General features: G+C 30.8%; 1 protein-coding gene across 4 annotated transcripts in view; it reads right to left on the bottom strand.

The window, feature by feature from the left end:
• The window catches only part of LOC143229840 (transcription factor CP2-like), a 77,070-nt gene that overhangs the window by 43,421 nt on the left and 16,524 nt on the right, over positions 1–17,125 (bottom strand). For 2 of the 4 annotated variants that reach the window (XM_076462663.1, XM_076462678.1), the window contains exons 3-7: positions 13,537–13,596; positions 12,832–13,002; positions 10,624–10,850; positions 8,004–8,071; positions 1,719–1,824 (exon numbers count right to left, since the gene is read on the bottom strand). In XM_076462663.1, the coding sequence (XP_076318778.1) occupies positions 1,719–1,824; positions 8,004–8,071; positions 10,624–10,850; positions 12,832–13,002; positions 13,537–13,596 (632 nt within the window). Of the gene's footprint in view, positions 1–1,718; positions 1,825–8,003; positions 8,072–10,623; positions 10,851–12,663; positions 13,003–13,536; positions 13,597–17,125 lie in introns of all 4 variants that reach the window. The other 2 variants (XM_076462686.1, XM_076462672.1) reach the window with 2 other exon arrangements.

Here is a 17,125-nt window from a genome sequence, read left to right as displayed (position 1 = left end):
TTTAACCAACCACATAACCTGTTTATACTCATTTAAGGTCTTTATAAATTAATACTTCTACATTTCAATAGGGTCTATCTTCACAAAATTAGGTAGTCTTTCACTTAATACTACAAGTATTTCAACTAAACCAAATTCATATTTTCTGTGAAGTATTTTAAACTAAAATAAAGGAATGTCCATTGATATAAAGTACTTGTTTTGAAGTCTGTGTGAAAAGTAACTTTCATGTTAAGACTGAAAATACTCTTTCTCATCTCAAAAATCCAAAATTATCTTTATGTGATCCATAAAACCTCCTAACTAGAGGGTGTTCGGAAAGTCACTGTGCACTTATATATTTATTAACAGATAAAACTGCACAGTTTATAATTCACACTTTTAAAACAAGTAAAACTTAATATTTTATATGTTATTTTCTCTACCCTCTCTAAAAATGGGATCAGTCTATTTGCCCAACTTGGTAACCACAAAAAACCTTTCTTCTACACTATAAAACAACTTCAAATTGTAACATGAAACAAAAGTTGTTTACCAGTAGCTTTAAGCTGGCAACAATACAGCTACTTGTAATTAAATTTTTATTGCCCTTTGAACTGTGTCTAACTACTACTTGCACCATTACAAGCAGTAAACCATTTGTGGCACATGCAGCTCTCACTATGCTATCAAATTACATTACCCATGTGCTGCTTGTGTACTTGGCCTAGTGAAATATTTTTACAATATTGTTATTTATTTTATCTAATCTTAACTAACCTGAAAATATCACTCTTTTTCATTTTATTTACTTTTATAATAAATAATAAACAAGAATAACAAAGAATAAAATACTTGCACAATAATATTTCTTGCTGTTGATTGTGGAGAAAATTTACCTTTTTTTTTGTATAAATGGTACCAATACACTAAATTATTTAATTAAACAATGCACAAAGAACACAAACCAATAACATAAACAGAATTTTCTCTCTCAGTTTTTCTGGTTTTCTACTCTACAAGAGTCATCCAAGCTCATAATTAAATTTTTTTCACTGAAATGTTGTTTGTACTCAAAATGAAATTGACTATTTATTATCTATTCAGAACACAAAATTATACAATATGTCATTTGAAAGTTGAAAACATTGAATTTCTATTGGTTATATGCAATATGTAAAAATAACAGAACTGTTAACACATCATGAAAGATGACGCGAGGAGTCCGATTTTCTCTTGATAGCTCTGTAACCAAATAACAGTGAAGGCTATAAAATTATTGTTTGTCTAAGCAATAACATTTCTGCAGTGAGTAATTTATCTTTAATTTCTTACTTTCTGAAGGAGTGGTGGGAAAAATAGTGAAAACAAGATAATTAGAGAAAACATTTCATGTATATCACACTAGGAGAAATCCAAGATTTTGAAAATTATTTACTTGTAGAATTAGGAATTTAAAGCTTGCATACTACTAAGATTTGAAATTTTAATTAAGATTTTATGCTGTACTAAGCAATCTAACATAAACAAAAAATAGTTTAAAAATTTTTGAATATAAGACACAAACTTTCTGTTATGCATAGTAAATGATATTGGAGTGAAAGGGTTAATATTATTTTACAGTGAAACCAAAATCTTCTTTAGTTACTTGATTCATCATTTCAAACAAAATTACAAACTTTGTAGTGTATTAAGATAAACTGGTTATACTGGTTAGAGAGAATAGTATTTTTCCTTACCAACATCCAAAATTCTTTCTCCTGGCCTATTAATTTTCCAAGCATCAATTTCTTCTTTTTCTCGATGATGCAATCTTCTTTCTTGAAACCTCACCATAATAAAACTCTGAAAACAAATGTTTGGATAGGTTTGTGAATAGACTACAGCAACACGTGATACGCTTATATTAAGTATCACATTAACAATTACTTCTGTACAGACTTTGTTTTCACAACATTTCTCTGACTTTATCATGCTTTGTGTTATTTCATCTTTCTGTGACAGGCTCAGTATAGTATACACAAATTTGTTTACCACATGCACATATTAAGTGTGCGTGCATATATATATAAACACACACACTAAAACTTGTGATGCAGTGTGTGTGTGTGTGTGTGTGTGTGTGTGTGTGTGTATCTTCACAAATTTTGGTAGACTTTCAGTAAAGATTGCAAATGTGTTATACATAAAAAACAGATTTTATAACAAGTATTTTGTAAATCTAATCTGTTTTGTTACTAGTCCAAGTGTGAAGTGATTTTCATCTTTTGATTAAAAATATTCATTTTCAAAAAATGTTAAATATTTGCATAATCTTTAAAGCCTTCTAAATACATTTAAAACATATTTTTAGTAAAACTTCATATTTTGTCTGTTATTTTTTCTACCCTAACTATGTGGGGTCTGTCAATTTGACTGACCTCATAACCACTATAAAAACAATTAGGAAATAAATGTAAATGGTGTTTTTTTTTCATTCTAGAATGACTACAAATTATAACATAAAAATACAAATGTTTAGTCTAAATAAGATTAAGTCTTATAATGTTACACATTTATTATTTTTATTACACTGAAATTCATGTCATGCCTGGCTAACATTACATAACTTGTATTGATACAGAGCATGTGTACTCACATTACTGTATCCAATAAATATAAAATCAAACTTTGTGTCTCAATAAAGTGACCCTCTCTTGGCTGTGTTTTAATGGACTGGTAATATTTTTAATATACAATCACATTTCAATTTTTATACAGTATACATGTAAATAAACTATTACTATTTACAGGTGGCACAAAAATATTTCCCAGGATAAATTTTATAAAAATGGTTCACACTTGAAATTTCAGTCTCGATAATATCAGTATTGATATATCGAGTTTTATTTTACAAAAATCCAGATTTCTGTTCTCTCACTCTTTCTTTTAATGAATGTTCTCCAACATTTTTTGGCTTAACTTAGTTTCTCTGATCTTTCCAGATTTTCCAAGTTTGTAGTCACTATGTATTGGAAAACAATTCACAGCCTATCATAAGCATGTCCAAAAAGTAGAGTATTAACACTCTGTGATTTGTAAATCCCAACATAATACAAATCTAAATACCACATACTAGTATGGTAATTAAAAAAACAGCATTCAAGAGCTACAAGGTACTACTGGATAACATAATTCACACAACACAAGAGTTCTACCATGGGCAGCTTAACATTGGTTTATATAATGCTATAATTTAGATTACCACTTCTCAGATCTAAAATGATCAACTATCCAGATAATTGTTTTTGTGATGTGATGAGGAGTCTAAGCCTTGATGAACTGAAGTAAACTAGTAAAGATCTAATCACACTTTACAGAGCTGTTAACCCAAAAATGTGATAATGCTTTAACTCCCCATTATAAAATATGTCTCAAAATCATCCAGGGGGAAGACTCTTCCATAATGACTTCCCACCTTGCTCCCTATACAAAACAAAGTTCATATGATTCAAACAGGTTCAAACCCCTCATCCTGTATCTGTAAATAAGTTCCAATTTGTAACATTAAGTTCAAATTAAAACCTATACCTATTTCTGAATATAATTTCTGATTTGTAATGCATTATACATTTAAGGTTTTTCAACTGATTAACTATGCTGAAAAAGAACAATGAAACAGCTCAACACACTAAAACATCCATTCATTAAAACAGTTAAAAGAGGTTAAAAAAATCAATTTTTCACACACATTTCAACATAATTTATCACCACCAATGTAATCATGTATGACACCTAATGTTCCTTTTACTTAGCCTTTATCAGGCATTTTGGTAAATTTATGAAAACTACTGAAAAACAATAAACAATTGTTTTCATTGATCAAAAGATTTGTATAATTACTCAGTGAAGAGAATCAATATAAAGTATACCAAATAGTTTTAAACTCTGTTAAAAAACAACAAAGTCCTTTAGAACTATATAAGAAAATTCATGGATATCACTTATGTTTACCCTACAAAATGTAAGATTAAAATATAGAAATGTCTGAATACATTAAGCAATGTGAACACATGCACTGAATTTATTATCTTTCAAAACCCATAAACCTATGCTAAGATGATTTATTTCTTATTAACCAAACTATACGTCAGTTAGAAATATTAAAAGAAACACTGAAATGCCCCATGGACAGTTCTTTGTGTTGAAAATTACTAACCTACACCCTTGTGCAATTAATTGAAACAAATGGTCATTTTACAATATTTTCAGCATGGCGGCCTGTGTAGGCTCGCTGGACCCGCTGATTTCCTTTAATAGTCATTTTTTCACACAAACGGCATCATTAGCTGTGTTTTGCAGTACGGTCGATCTATTTTTGGGATATATGATGAAATTTTGTGGAATATTACGGCATTCAAAATTGCTTTAGAAGGGCAAGGAGACCAGTCAAAAAACAACTTCTTACCAACTCAATGAAGAAAAAAACAGTGTCAGTGGGGTCTGAAATACAAGAACTGGACACAAGAACAATGGAGAAAGGTGTTATTCATTGACGAGACTCATTTCTTCATACAGGGTCAAAGAAGTCTGCATGTTCGCAGATCTCCTGGTGAGAAACTTCGAGAATCTTACATCAATCAGTTTGTAAAACATCCCTTGAAGAAGATATTTTGGAGCTTTTTCAGCTTCTATGGTGTTGGAGGCTTACATATCATAGAAGGTTTGATGCGAGGACCACAACACATCGAAGTTTTGCAGAGAAGAGTCTTTCCAGAATTGAAAAATAGATTTCCAAATAAATCTGGCATTTTTCAGCAAGATCTGGCTCTGTGCCACACATCACAACTTGTGAAGAATTTTATGACTACAATGTGAATAAAGGTGCTGGACTGGCCTGGAAGCTCTCCAGACTTAAATCCTAATGAAAATCTTTGGGCAATTTGTAAAGAAGGAATTCGAGAAAAAGACTGTACTATGAAAGATATGCTGATTGAAACCATAATTGTGGTGTGGTACCGCGATCCAAAAATTAGTAAAGATTGCAGTCAACTCATGGACTCGATGCCAAAGTGGATTAATGAACTTCTGAAAAATAAAGGTGGTCATACCATGTATTATTTTGAGAGTAATTTTTGGATTCTCAGAAATAAAACGAAAAAAATTGAAAAAATTGTAATTTTCCTTCTTGTTTCAATTAATTTGCACAAGGGTGTAGTACTCCATATCTCATTCGGGGGAAAAATAAATTTGTAAAAAGGGAATATTTTCTTCATAAAAGATTTTTTTTCTAGGTAGTATTCTGCAGGAAAGGTGCTTGGGTTGTTGTTTTTAACTGTACACAATTCATTGTATTAAAATAATTCAATGTACAGAGCTAAACATTTTCATGCACTTCATTAATATAAATTGTAATGTTTTTATATATGTGAAAGTGATAATATTTATTGAAAAAATGCTAGGTTAAGGGCTACAGTTTCTTTATAATACATTTAAATATCACATCATTAAAGATATAATCAAACTCTCACGTACAGTCCTAGTGAAAACCATGTTACTGTGTGGAGAATACTTTCATTTTAAATTGCATTCTATTATAAAGACATGGTTGTTGCACATGCCACAGTCATTATTCTAACTGCCTGATCCTTGAATACTCAAAGTGTGAAATTTTTAAGTATTTTTCTTTGTGGTGCTATTCGATAGATTGTGCAAGAGTTTTGGTTACATATACAGATACTGCCGTACATGCTACATCCACTACTGTACAAAGATAATTCTTAGAAAAATGCTAGCCTTGTGAATAAATCCCTATCCTAAGAGTTAAATATAATGAAATGTGTTTAGATTTTCACTGAAAGTGCTCACATTTCTTATCAAATTGGATATGAAAACTAAGTTTTATTCATACAATTGATAAAAATGCAGTTCAATGATTTTTTTAATTGCAAAACAAAGTGATATTTTGATGAAATTAATAATTCAGTATAATCAAAAGAATGTGACACAGGTGACCTACAACTTTACCTGCACTGTTTCTACACATCCATGTGACTATAGTATAATTTTTACAATCTTCTCATTGTTAAACTGAATGAAGAAAGTTAACAACTATTGGTATTTATGTTTACTTAGTTAACAATGGTTGAGTAATTCTTACAGATTATATCAACATTGTTCACTACCAGCATGCAATGTCACAAAATTATACAGAACTCACCAAAATTGACAAGATTACCAAAACATTAAATAACCAACACCGAGAATGAAATTATACTATTTTCTATGCAAAAAATCTGCCATTAACATGAAATGCTTGCCTCTTCCACGTAACATTATCAACATAAATCAAGCTAAAAACTTGTCTTTTACAGTTTGAAAGAACTCAGTACCATATGAAAACTAAAAGATAAAACTCAAGGTCTAAGATATTTTAAGTTTCATAATTATTAATAACAACACCACAGTACTATCACTATGTATTTTTTAAATGTTCTATATCACTGCCTTTCACATGTTCACCATGTATAGCTGATAACCAGTGAGACCTCTTTAGTGCTTTGAAACTATTACATAAATGCAGTAGCACCGAATATAGAGGGTTGACCACATTACAAAACAATGATTTTTGAGCCTCTCCATGTTGTCATAGTCCATGTCATCACATCCATAATGCCACACCTCACAACATAGATCTCAACAATAGTTCTGCAGCATAGTTTGCACTGCAAAACACTCTGTCGCTCGTGTTAAAAATTAAAAAAAAAACTTTTGGTTTCCTTAGTCCACATTGTGTACAAGGACATTTGTTTTCATTTTAACATTTCAAACATACAGGAATCCAGAGGCACTGCATCGTCTGACATAACTAGTAAGTCTTCATATGAAACAATGACTTTTGTCTTCAGCTGTTTGTGATGGTTGAAAAGAAGATGCAACTAGTGGTGTGATCCTGTAGAGTTGTGCAGAGACACAGATTTCTCACCTCAGATACAGGAGAAAAGCTGCTCTTATAATTTATATGCAGGATATTTATTGTGCACTTTTCTTATACATTCAAACACTGTTAAATGGAAATCTAATAATTCTTCTTATAAGAACTCTCATTTAAAACAGCATTTCTATAATCAACTGAAAGCTCTTGAACTTTAAATACAGTGTAGTTTTACGATAATATTCCTAAAGCAACAATTTTCCAAATTTCTAATTAGTCAGTAAACACGGATATCTTAGTCTCTTGGAAATTATAAATCCTAATCAGAACACACTTTTACGGTCATAGTGTAAGAATATTTTGTTTTGAAAAGGGCCAAACAGTGTAAAAATTTAATTTTGATACATGTCATTCACCATGTCTTTATACTGGCTAAAGTTGTCACATAACTTGCTAATTTGCATATTCAAAATAAACTCCTGTATTATCCAGATACGTCATATTTTATACCCACTGATTATGCGTAATGTAGCTAGAAGGTTTTTTTTTTGTTAATAATTGTTTTCTAGGTGCTGTAATGCAGATAATAAATAAAAAGTTTTATTACTACAGACAATCACTAAAATCAAATTAACAACAAACATTTGGTAAAGCTCAGTATTACAACTACATTGTGGTGCTAATTCTTTATAAAATTTTAGATTAAAAATCTCAAAAACAAAAACACAAAAACCATCAGATATTTATGCAAAACTGATAAAGGGCTATCTATATTAACCATGCTTAATTTTGAACTGGTAAACCAAGTGGAAGTCAGCTAGTCAACACCACCTACTCTTGTTTAATTGAATAGTCTAAATCATACACACCTCCAAAATGAGGAGAGAGATGTTATTTATGTGGTAATAGAATGAAAACAAAAAATCCACGAATCTGTAGTCTGCACAACAGCATGTGGGCCTTGCTCAGCCTTAGCTTTCACGAAACAAGGTCACAACAAAGTACAATAAAAATAGCATTTCTTGGTATTTCTATAATTGATCTTTAATTCTAGCACAATATTTAAATATACTTCAAGAAGGAAATAATCATATAAACATTTAATGTTTACCTTCAACATCTTTCCCTTTAATTCTGGAGGATTTCCTACTTTTCGTATTCTGACCTCATAAGATTGACCTATCATAATTAAAAAGAAAAAAGTTGAACACTTTCAAGCCTTGTAACACACACAGACACATTCTGTAACAATACAGTAGGCCTGGTAAATATGTTACATTAATTTTAATGTTAGTATAAATTAACACTCCTACGAAAAGTGGGGCCTAATAGGCCCCAGAGCAACTTGAAAGGTTATTAATATTAGGCTAGTAATTTTGTATTTAAATGAAATTGCCATTTAAATCCATTAATGAATGGATTAATGAGATTCCCACTGTGCCTATCTACTATCTAGCGAAACCACAGCCAGGGGAACGGGCTTGGAGAAATCAGGACTAGAAACGTCTTTTCGTAGGAGTGTTAAGAATATAGTTGTCATGGTTAGTACATTGCAAGTCTAATTCTAATTAGATTTTTAATATTAATTAGATACTAAATATTAGTTATTTTATATTCTACGTTTCATTAGGAATCAGGATTTGATCAAAAGTTTTCCTGTGATAAAGTATGCTTTACACTTGTTTTAACTCCTACCGCACTGGGATTTGAATAACTAATTTTATGAAAGTTTTCACAATAGTTATTCAGGTGTGCTAATTTCTATTAGCTTTATTCATTTTGTATTTAAGCACAAAGCTACTCCAAAGGCTATCTGTGCTCTGCCCACCAGGAGTATTGAAATCTGGTTTCTAGCAATACAAGCCTGCAGACATACCACTGTTCTGCTTGGGGAACTTCTGTTAGCTTAAAAAAAAGTGGTAAAACGAAATTGAAACAGAAAAAGTGAAAAAACTAAAATCACATAAAATGTTAAACAGATGTGTTAATGTTAACAACATTTTGGGGTAGAATATCCTTCCTTTTATAGCTTTTCGTGCTTTAAGTTTTTCCACTTTTTTTTTTAATACAAACTTGTGCGCTAGGTTCTTTGCGTTTATCAGTCAGTTGGACGTAGAAGGTTTCTTACATCACTTCTTGTATGTGTTGTGCATATCCAACTATTTTAACATTATTCCACTACTGAAGGGTCTAAAATGATGTGTTATTGGGTAAATGTCAGTCGGCACTGCAGTCTTAGGTGTTAGTTGTCTTCTTTATTTCCGACTTCCTTCTCCATAGTGGAGTCCATATTTAAAATGGATGTTGTGGATCCATTAGTTCCTTTCCACCTATTCTTGATCTTTCATACTTTATTCTTTATCAAGTGTTCAGGATATTTATTTTCAATGAAATTCAGTATTTAGTGGGGTTTTTTCCCTCTTCTTCACAGCATTATCTACAATATAAATCTTTTTAATACTAAAGACTAAGCAGTCTGTTGAGTGTGTTTTCCTCACAGCAAAGCCACATTGGACTATCTCCCGACTCCACTGAAGGGAATCAAACCCCGATTTTAGGGTTGTAAATCCGCAGACTTAACGCTGTGCCAGCAAGGGACCCAAGCAGTCTGTAATACTCGTCTTTACACTGTTTCTATGTTTAAAGACAAATTCACTGGAATTGTAGACCAACCAAATTTATGTTTGAGTATCACGTCTAAGAACAGAAGCTTATTTAATTTCATTGGTTATTTTTAAAGTGAATTGTGTTGCCAAACGACGTCTGTTTAGGTGGCTCACGAATTCTGAAATCTTGGCCAAATAATGAATATATTATTAACACATTTGAATTAAACAAAGGGTCTTCGGACAGTTGTCTTTGAGAGTATTATCTTTATTGTGTTCTACAGAGATAACTAAGCATTTCTGATAAAAGTGATTTACGCAGACTAACAACCAAGACAGTGATTGACACCCAGTTGCCGCAACCTCACCATAAAATATTTAAAAATACCCAAAACATCAGAAATCACACTCCTAACAAACCCAAAGTTGATTTGAATACCTGATAAAGTTAGAAGATGCAAAGTTTCGCAAATGAAACATACTAAAGGTCTTAGTTACCTCTTATTAAATAACCAGGTACATCTATTTGGTGCATCTATTCTGTGGTAAAAAAACAAAACACTACTGTATGAAATAATATGAAACTTCAAAATTTCTGTCTACAAAGTACGTAGCTTCTAAAACATATTCTTGTATGTGATACCTTCTATGAATTATCTTTGAAATGTTTAAAATTGTTCATTTTGATATATTTCAAGGTATTGATTGAAAACATTTACTTTGTTCTAGATTCCAAGATCTCAGAACTGAAATATATGCAATCACATTCCACCAAAACAAATGAGACTGAGAAACAGTTATTGGCTAAAATTGATAAAACTATGCTGGTATCGAAGTTCATTGGTTCAAATTAGCAATTTTTTGTTCAATCCCATTTTGACTTTCCTCTCAGGAGATCAACGTTTTCATCTAGACAACAGTGAAATCAACCTCAAAATCAAATCAGATTTAGTTTTATTTATAAAATCAAAATAAAATTTGAAAAGTCATCCTCCACATTTGTGTCTCCACAACAGACAGTTGCTGTTCATTCTACAAAGTTTCAACACAAATACTCTGCCTAAACAATCTATTGAAGAATAATTATAATGTTATTTATGCTGATTAAAGTTAGACAGTAATCACCCTGGTTGAGATAAGTCAATGTCTCCTCTCCTACTTTGATTCCTAAAGCTGTTGGAGCACCCAGCACACACTGAATAATTCTTTTCTCTTCAGATTCCTTCATAGTTAAGCCTGGCCTAACAGCAGACGAGACATTAGGCACTAAAGGAGCACTCTCAATTGCTAAATCAGATTTACTCGTTTCACTAATCATCTTTCCACTGATTGTTTGAGAATTTTCAGGAAATCTGAAAGAACATATTTACAAAGTTTAACAATAGTAAGTTCAGTATTTGGTCATAAAACTCAATATTATATGAAACATGTCAACACAGAATAACATTTTTATCAAAAACCTCACACAAGCTGAAACAACTTATTAGAGACTGAACAATAACAGATTGAGTATTTCATATCTAAAATAATTTCCTGACATTTATTTCATGGACTAATCCCCTTACTCTCTTAAATCAAGTCTTAAACAAGTTTTACAACATTCACCAGGTCATTAAAAACCTGTAAAATTCTCTGATGTAATCAACTAAATTATAATTTAGAAAACTGGTCTAATAATTTTCTGATGAACAGGAAACATATGATTTGACATTAGCAGCTTCTATAATTTCATCTATTTACAGGTTATTAATATGGTACTATCTTAACACTTTCTTTTTATCCTTTAAATTTATCACATACAGTGTAAATATAAAATATTTATATTATCACTTCATCATCTTTACTAATCACAACTTATTAAATGTGATAGAATGATTTCATCAGTAAAGAATTTTGCACACAGAGATGGTAAATTTCCTCAAAAATTTCATAATCAAGGTTTCTCATTGTAATACTTAAATACAGATTTCATTCAATCCTATGGGAAATTCAACTATGTCCTTACTACAGGTTTATAACTTTTACAGAGTGCAATTTCAAACTTTCATTTCTTTACTCTGATTACTTGTAATTTTATTTTGTGCAATATGAAACAGCTTTTGTGTATTGAACACAATTTTATCAATCCTTAGGTTTTTTTTTATTATTATTATACGTAGTTAACATCAGCTACGTTTAACACTGCATCATTAGTTAGATTTGTTTTGATATTTAATTTTTATACTTTGTGTATTTGTACACAGAGCATATTAATTTTGAAGAACTTTGAATGAACACAGGTTTGTTGCTTGTGTAATGAAATATTTACACTACCAACCCTACACAGTTTAAACTAAAGCACATAGTGTAATTGATTTGATCTGAATTTCAAGCAAAGCTACATGAGGGCTATATGTGATAACTGTTCATAATTTAGTATTAAAAGATTAGAAGAAAAGCATCTAGTCGGCACCACCCACCACCAACAGCCGGGCTACTCTTTTTCTAACAAATAGCAGGATTAACTGTTACATTATAACATACAACTGAAAGGGCAAACATGTTTGGTGGGATGGAGATTCAAACCTGCAACCCTCAGACTGCTAGTTAAGTGCCATAACCACGTAGCAATGTTGAGCTATGACTTAGCTATTAGAATAGCCTCTGATGTTGTACAATCGGTGTGAGGTAACGAGTTTACTCTGGCAGAGAGAACAAGATTCTAATTTCCAAAGAAGTATACTCAGAGCAACAATAGTTCAAGATAAGAACTGTTGCATGTTTCATAAATAAATTTTGTTGTTTTGTTTATTTGTTATTGCTTTAATTGTTAATACTGGTTATACCAGTTAATATATCAAATATAATTACTTTGTTTTAATTTCTCATCTGTTATTATAAAGAATGTTTTGTATTATTAGCTTAGAATCTGTATATAGAACTAATAAAATCTCCTAAACTGATGAAACCACATATTCAAATACTGATAAGAAAAAAATTAGTAAAAATACATAGAGTGAGTTATATTGGTTGATTTTAGTTTTGCTCTAAGTGCATAGCTTAATCAGATTGGAAGTTATTATTTTATTTTAACTTCACTAGAAACTTCACCTCATTAGAAATGTAATTTCTTGTTCTAATAGTGTCACTTAATTATAAGAGACCTGATCATACAGTCTTTCTCACCTGATATACAGGATGTGAAAGAACTTTACAGCTTGATGTAAAACACGGTACATAATACGGATTCTCTGAAAATACATTTCATTAAACTTTTCCCTTATTAAAAAATTAAAATTAAAACTTTTAATTAATATTATTACGGTTTTGAGATACTTTTTTATATAGTTTCACCTCTCATTAGTCTGGTCATGAATATTAGTATTTTTATCAGTGGATACACAAAACTTTTTTAAAGCTTTGGAAAAGTCAGTCACAATTGTCTTGCACTGAGCTGTACTCTCAGGCATGCTCTTGCTTGGAGTATCTTTTTCTTCTGCCAGAGGGCTTTTTACAGGCTCCTTACTAAGAAAATAATAAATATCTTTCAATTTGTTGTAAAAATAGTTCAAGAATCAAGAGTATTTACACCATCAGAAAAGCTTTAATCTGTAATACTAGTTACACAATAATAAGCTTCGAGTACATCTTTACAGATTAACTAATGTATTTTGAAAAGTATTTGCTAAATCAAAGAAAAAGCTAAACTTAAAATCTATTGTCTAAATAAAAAGTGTAAAAAGAAGTTGTAAAGTTATTGGCAGATTTTACAATGAGATGGAAAGTTTTGAAAACAGCTTCCGTGCTGCCATAGGCAGCTCAATGTAGAGTGGGTCTGGGAGCATACCCCCAAAAATTTAATATAACATAATTTACAGTTGCCATACAGTAAAGTATGTAAATATGGGAGTGTTGTAGCACCCATGATTCTGACACCTCTGTAAATTTGTGCAAGAAACCATTTGTGCAATGAAGAGTATAGAACTGATAGAACAAAACAAAATATTTTTTTTAAATAAGTTGGGTAATAACATTATAATAAATATAAACTTTGCCCACCTCTGTACAGCAATCTGAAGATCTTCAGTTTTGATACACTGTAATGCTGAAATGGCTTCACTGTAAAAAGAATAAATAAAAAAATCCAAGTTTATATTTCTACTATTGCAAAAATCCCAACATTTTGGTAATTCGATAACACAGCGCTAGTTCAATCTGACTACTGCATCAACATGTATAATCCTGCTTGTAAACTGCTTCCTATTTAACTCAAGCACCATCCACAAGTAAAATGACAACCCAAGGATAATATACAGGTATACATTGTATGCTTATAAACACACTATTACTAGTTGGCAAAACTTAAATGAATGGCATACTAGAACAGTTTTGTGTGTGTGCATTATTATATAAATGATTGACATAAGCAAAACTCTTATCATTTTTTGTGTTTTATAAACTGTTTTGCAATACCCTTAAAAATTTCTATTTGTAAGTAAAAATAAGTACTAGTGTAGTTTAATCACATCCTAGAATCTTTGAACGTGATTTAACTGTGCCAGAATGATATACAAACATTTATTAGTGGTAGGAGGTAGTATGGAAATAGTTGTACTTTTCATAACCAAGTATACATCAATATAACTAGCCCAGCATGGATTTAACTGAGTGTTTAAAAAAACATACAAAAACTTAGAGCAAATATCTTCATAAAACTTTTACATGAAGATGTGTAATGTTTAATTTATTACAATTACACACACTGTTTTACTTTATTAGCTGTTAAAAGGATATGATTAAATACAATGTTCAGTTTCTATCACCTATAGAATAATATGGATACACTGCATTGTTAATCTCCATCCAGACAGAAAATATATCAGAGTTGGCACCCTGAAAATATATTAAACTGTTGAGTTTATAAACCAAATTTCTCTATTTCTTATCAGGAACATAAAAACAAATGGGAAGCAGGACAAAAATATGGTTAGAAAGATTATGTAGTAGGTAATAACACTAAAACAAGCATTAAAAATACATATTTGCACTTTCTTCTAACAAAACTTGTCGGATGTGAAACAGTGTTAATGTAATAATTAATTACAAAATGGCTAAACGTGCTACAAAAGTCAGTGATGTCAGTGCTACAAGTGTTACTTCTCTCAATATCTTTACCAGCTGCAAAACAAATTTAAAAGTTGAATGCAAATAAAAATGAAACACATCAAGAAAACAATATTTTAGGCCTAATAGCAGCAATAATTTCAAGTAAACACAGCATTGGTAATTACACAAATAAAGAACATGACTGAGAAAAAATAATGGTTGCCATTTCACAGTCTGTAATACTGAAACCATTTTGAATATACAAACCAGCAAGGCATGCATAACCCTAGCCAAAAGAAAGTTATAGTGAAATGGAATGTATCAGAACTATATTTTGACAATCTCTGAAATTTTTTACCCAGTGTAATGGCATCAAATATTTATTTTAGGAAAGGTATGTAAAAGACTTTTCTGACACTGTTTAAAATCACATTGGTTCAGTTGACCCCTAACACTAACTAATTTTCAATTTAATAAAATTCTGTTCAGCTTATCTTAATTAGTGATATACTGCCAACTTAGTCGACTTCTTAACTGAATACAGTTAATGCTGTCATCATTAATGTTCAACCAAATCAAACTTTATACGAATATCAGAAGAAAAATTAACAAGTAATTTAACTAATTTAATATACTGGTCTGACAAGAAGTATACATTGCCATAAAACAAAAACTTGTAATGATTAGAAAGTGTTGATTCATCATGTGGGAACCATTGCTGTTCATATTTATGGACATGTTTTCAATAACATCTCAATAAGTTTGGCCAATTCAAGAGATTAAGGTTAGTTCTAAATCCATATACCAAGTTGGTAATGTAAAATAATCCTCATGAAAGCAAAAAAAACAAAAATTTAAACATTTAATACAAACACATGAATGCATGGGTTGAAAACATCATGCTAAAATGATTTTGAGTATGTGTCAACAATAGAGGATATAAAACCACAAAATAACACTTACTGAAACCAAACACTGACTTTATATATATATATATATAGATGTGGAGGTCAAAAGGTGCAACACAAAACTAATCATTTTAAAAAAAGTATTTAACAGCTCTTTCTGATGCAAAATATTTTCCTACATTCAAATGGAAAAGATACACTTAGGTCATAGATTAAAAATTCCCAAGAAAGGAATATCCTTTGTATTTAATGACATCTGAATGCAAAGAAATGCAAATCAAAGTGGCTAACAAGAACCAATCAGAAACAGACCTACAAACAAGTCATAGCATAACTGTTGTATGTGTAAAAATCCACAAACACAAAAACTATTGGTAAAAGCCATATACATGCTCCAAGCAACAAGGCACAACATAATCAAGAAGAACCTTCCACACATACTGGTCAAGTCTCTAGACACAGCCCTGTTGATTTCCATGTGATCAGGCAAATAAAATGGCCACTAGGAAACTACATTTCTTATTCAATAAATGGAGTATGATATGACAGCAATGAGCAGTGGCATATTTTGAGAACATGAAATATTACAATGAAGCCTCTTGCAATGGAAACTATGCTGCAAGGTTATTTCCGAGAGGCAAATCATCAGTTAGAGTATGATTGGACTTGACTTGTAATAACATGGTAAGGCTCCATAATTGTTTTAATGCAACTTACTAAACCTCTAGACACATTAATAATTCTGGTGATTAAATCTACTATCCAAATGAAAGGTCTCCAGGCAGATAGGAGGAGAAGGTTGTAATGTCAGAAGAAGATACTCATCTTAAACTTGTTTTACAGATTGATTATCTGACAAGAAATAGGAGATAATGCCCTATAATGGCTATATAACAAAACTGGTCTATCATCAGGCAAATAAAAATAAATAAATAATAATAACTGAGATAATGCACAGAGTGGTTTGAAGACTAAAATTATAATAGCTCATGCATATTTTATACAAATTCTCAATAGTAGTTATAAAAAAAACAACAGAAAAAAATAGCTTTTTGGTAACATTAAAAGTCATATAACAAAACTTATGATTTCCCAAACACAGCGAGTAGTTTAGGATTAATAAAACATAACTACCACTTACACATTGCTATGTATGTAGCAAAACAATTGGAGTACCCAGAAAAGTCTACCATTTTGTTTGTTAATAGTTGAGAGAGAGGAAATGAATGAAACAAAACAATCTAGCATATTCCACCATCAATGTCAGACCCAGATTGAGAAAGGTTGACTAAAGTACAAATGGGTAATGACAGTAGCAAGAAGATTGAAAAAACAAAAACTAAAAACATGTTTCACAGAACAATATTTTTGATACATATTTAACTTAAGTTGAGACAAAAGGACAAAAAACTAAACTACTGTAAAAAACAACAAAAGAAATTTCAAAAGTACAAAACTGGATGACAACTGATAAGAAAATATAAGAATGACTGACAGGGGAAGTGACAACATTCAGATCTCTTCATGAAAAGCAACCACACACTTGTCTGACCCAAAAGTCAACCAGTAACAATATACTTGATGTTGTATAATGCAAATACAACTCAAATGAAACAGATTCAAGTAATAATTCT

This window comes from Tachypleus tridentatus, chromosome 1, assembly GCF_004210375.1.
Source record: "Tachypleus tridentatus isolate NWPU-2018 chromosome 1, ASM421037v1, whole genome shotgun sequence".
NCBI lineage: Eukaryota > Metazoa > Arthropoda > Merostomata > Xiphosura > Limulidae > Tachypleus > Tachypleus tridentatus.
This window is presented reverse-complemented; position numbering and strand designations above follow the sequence as displayed.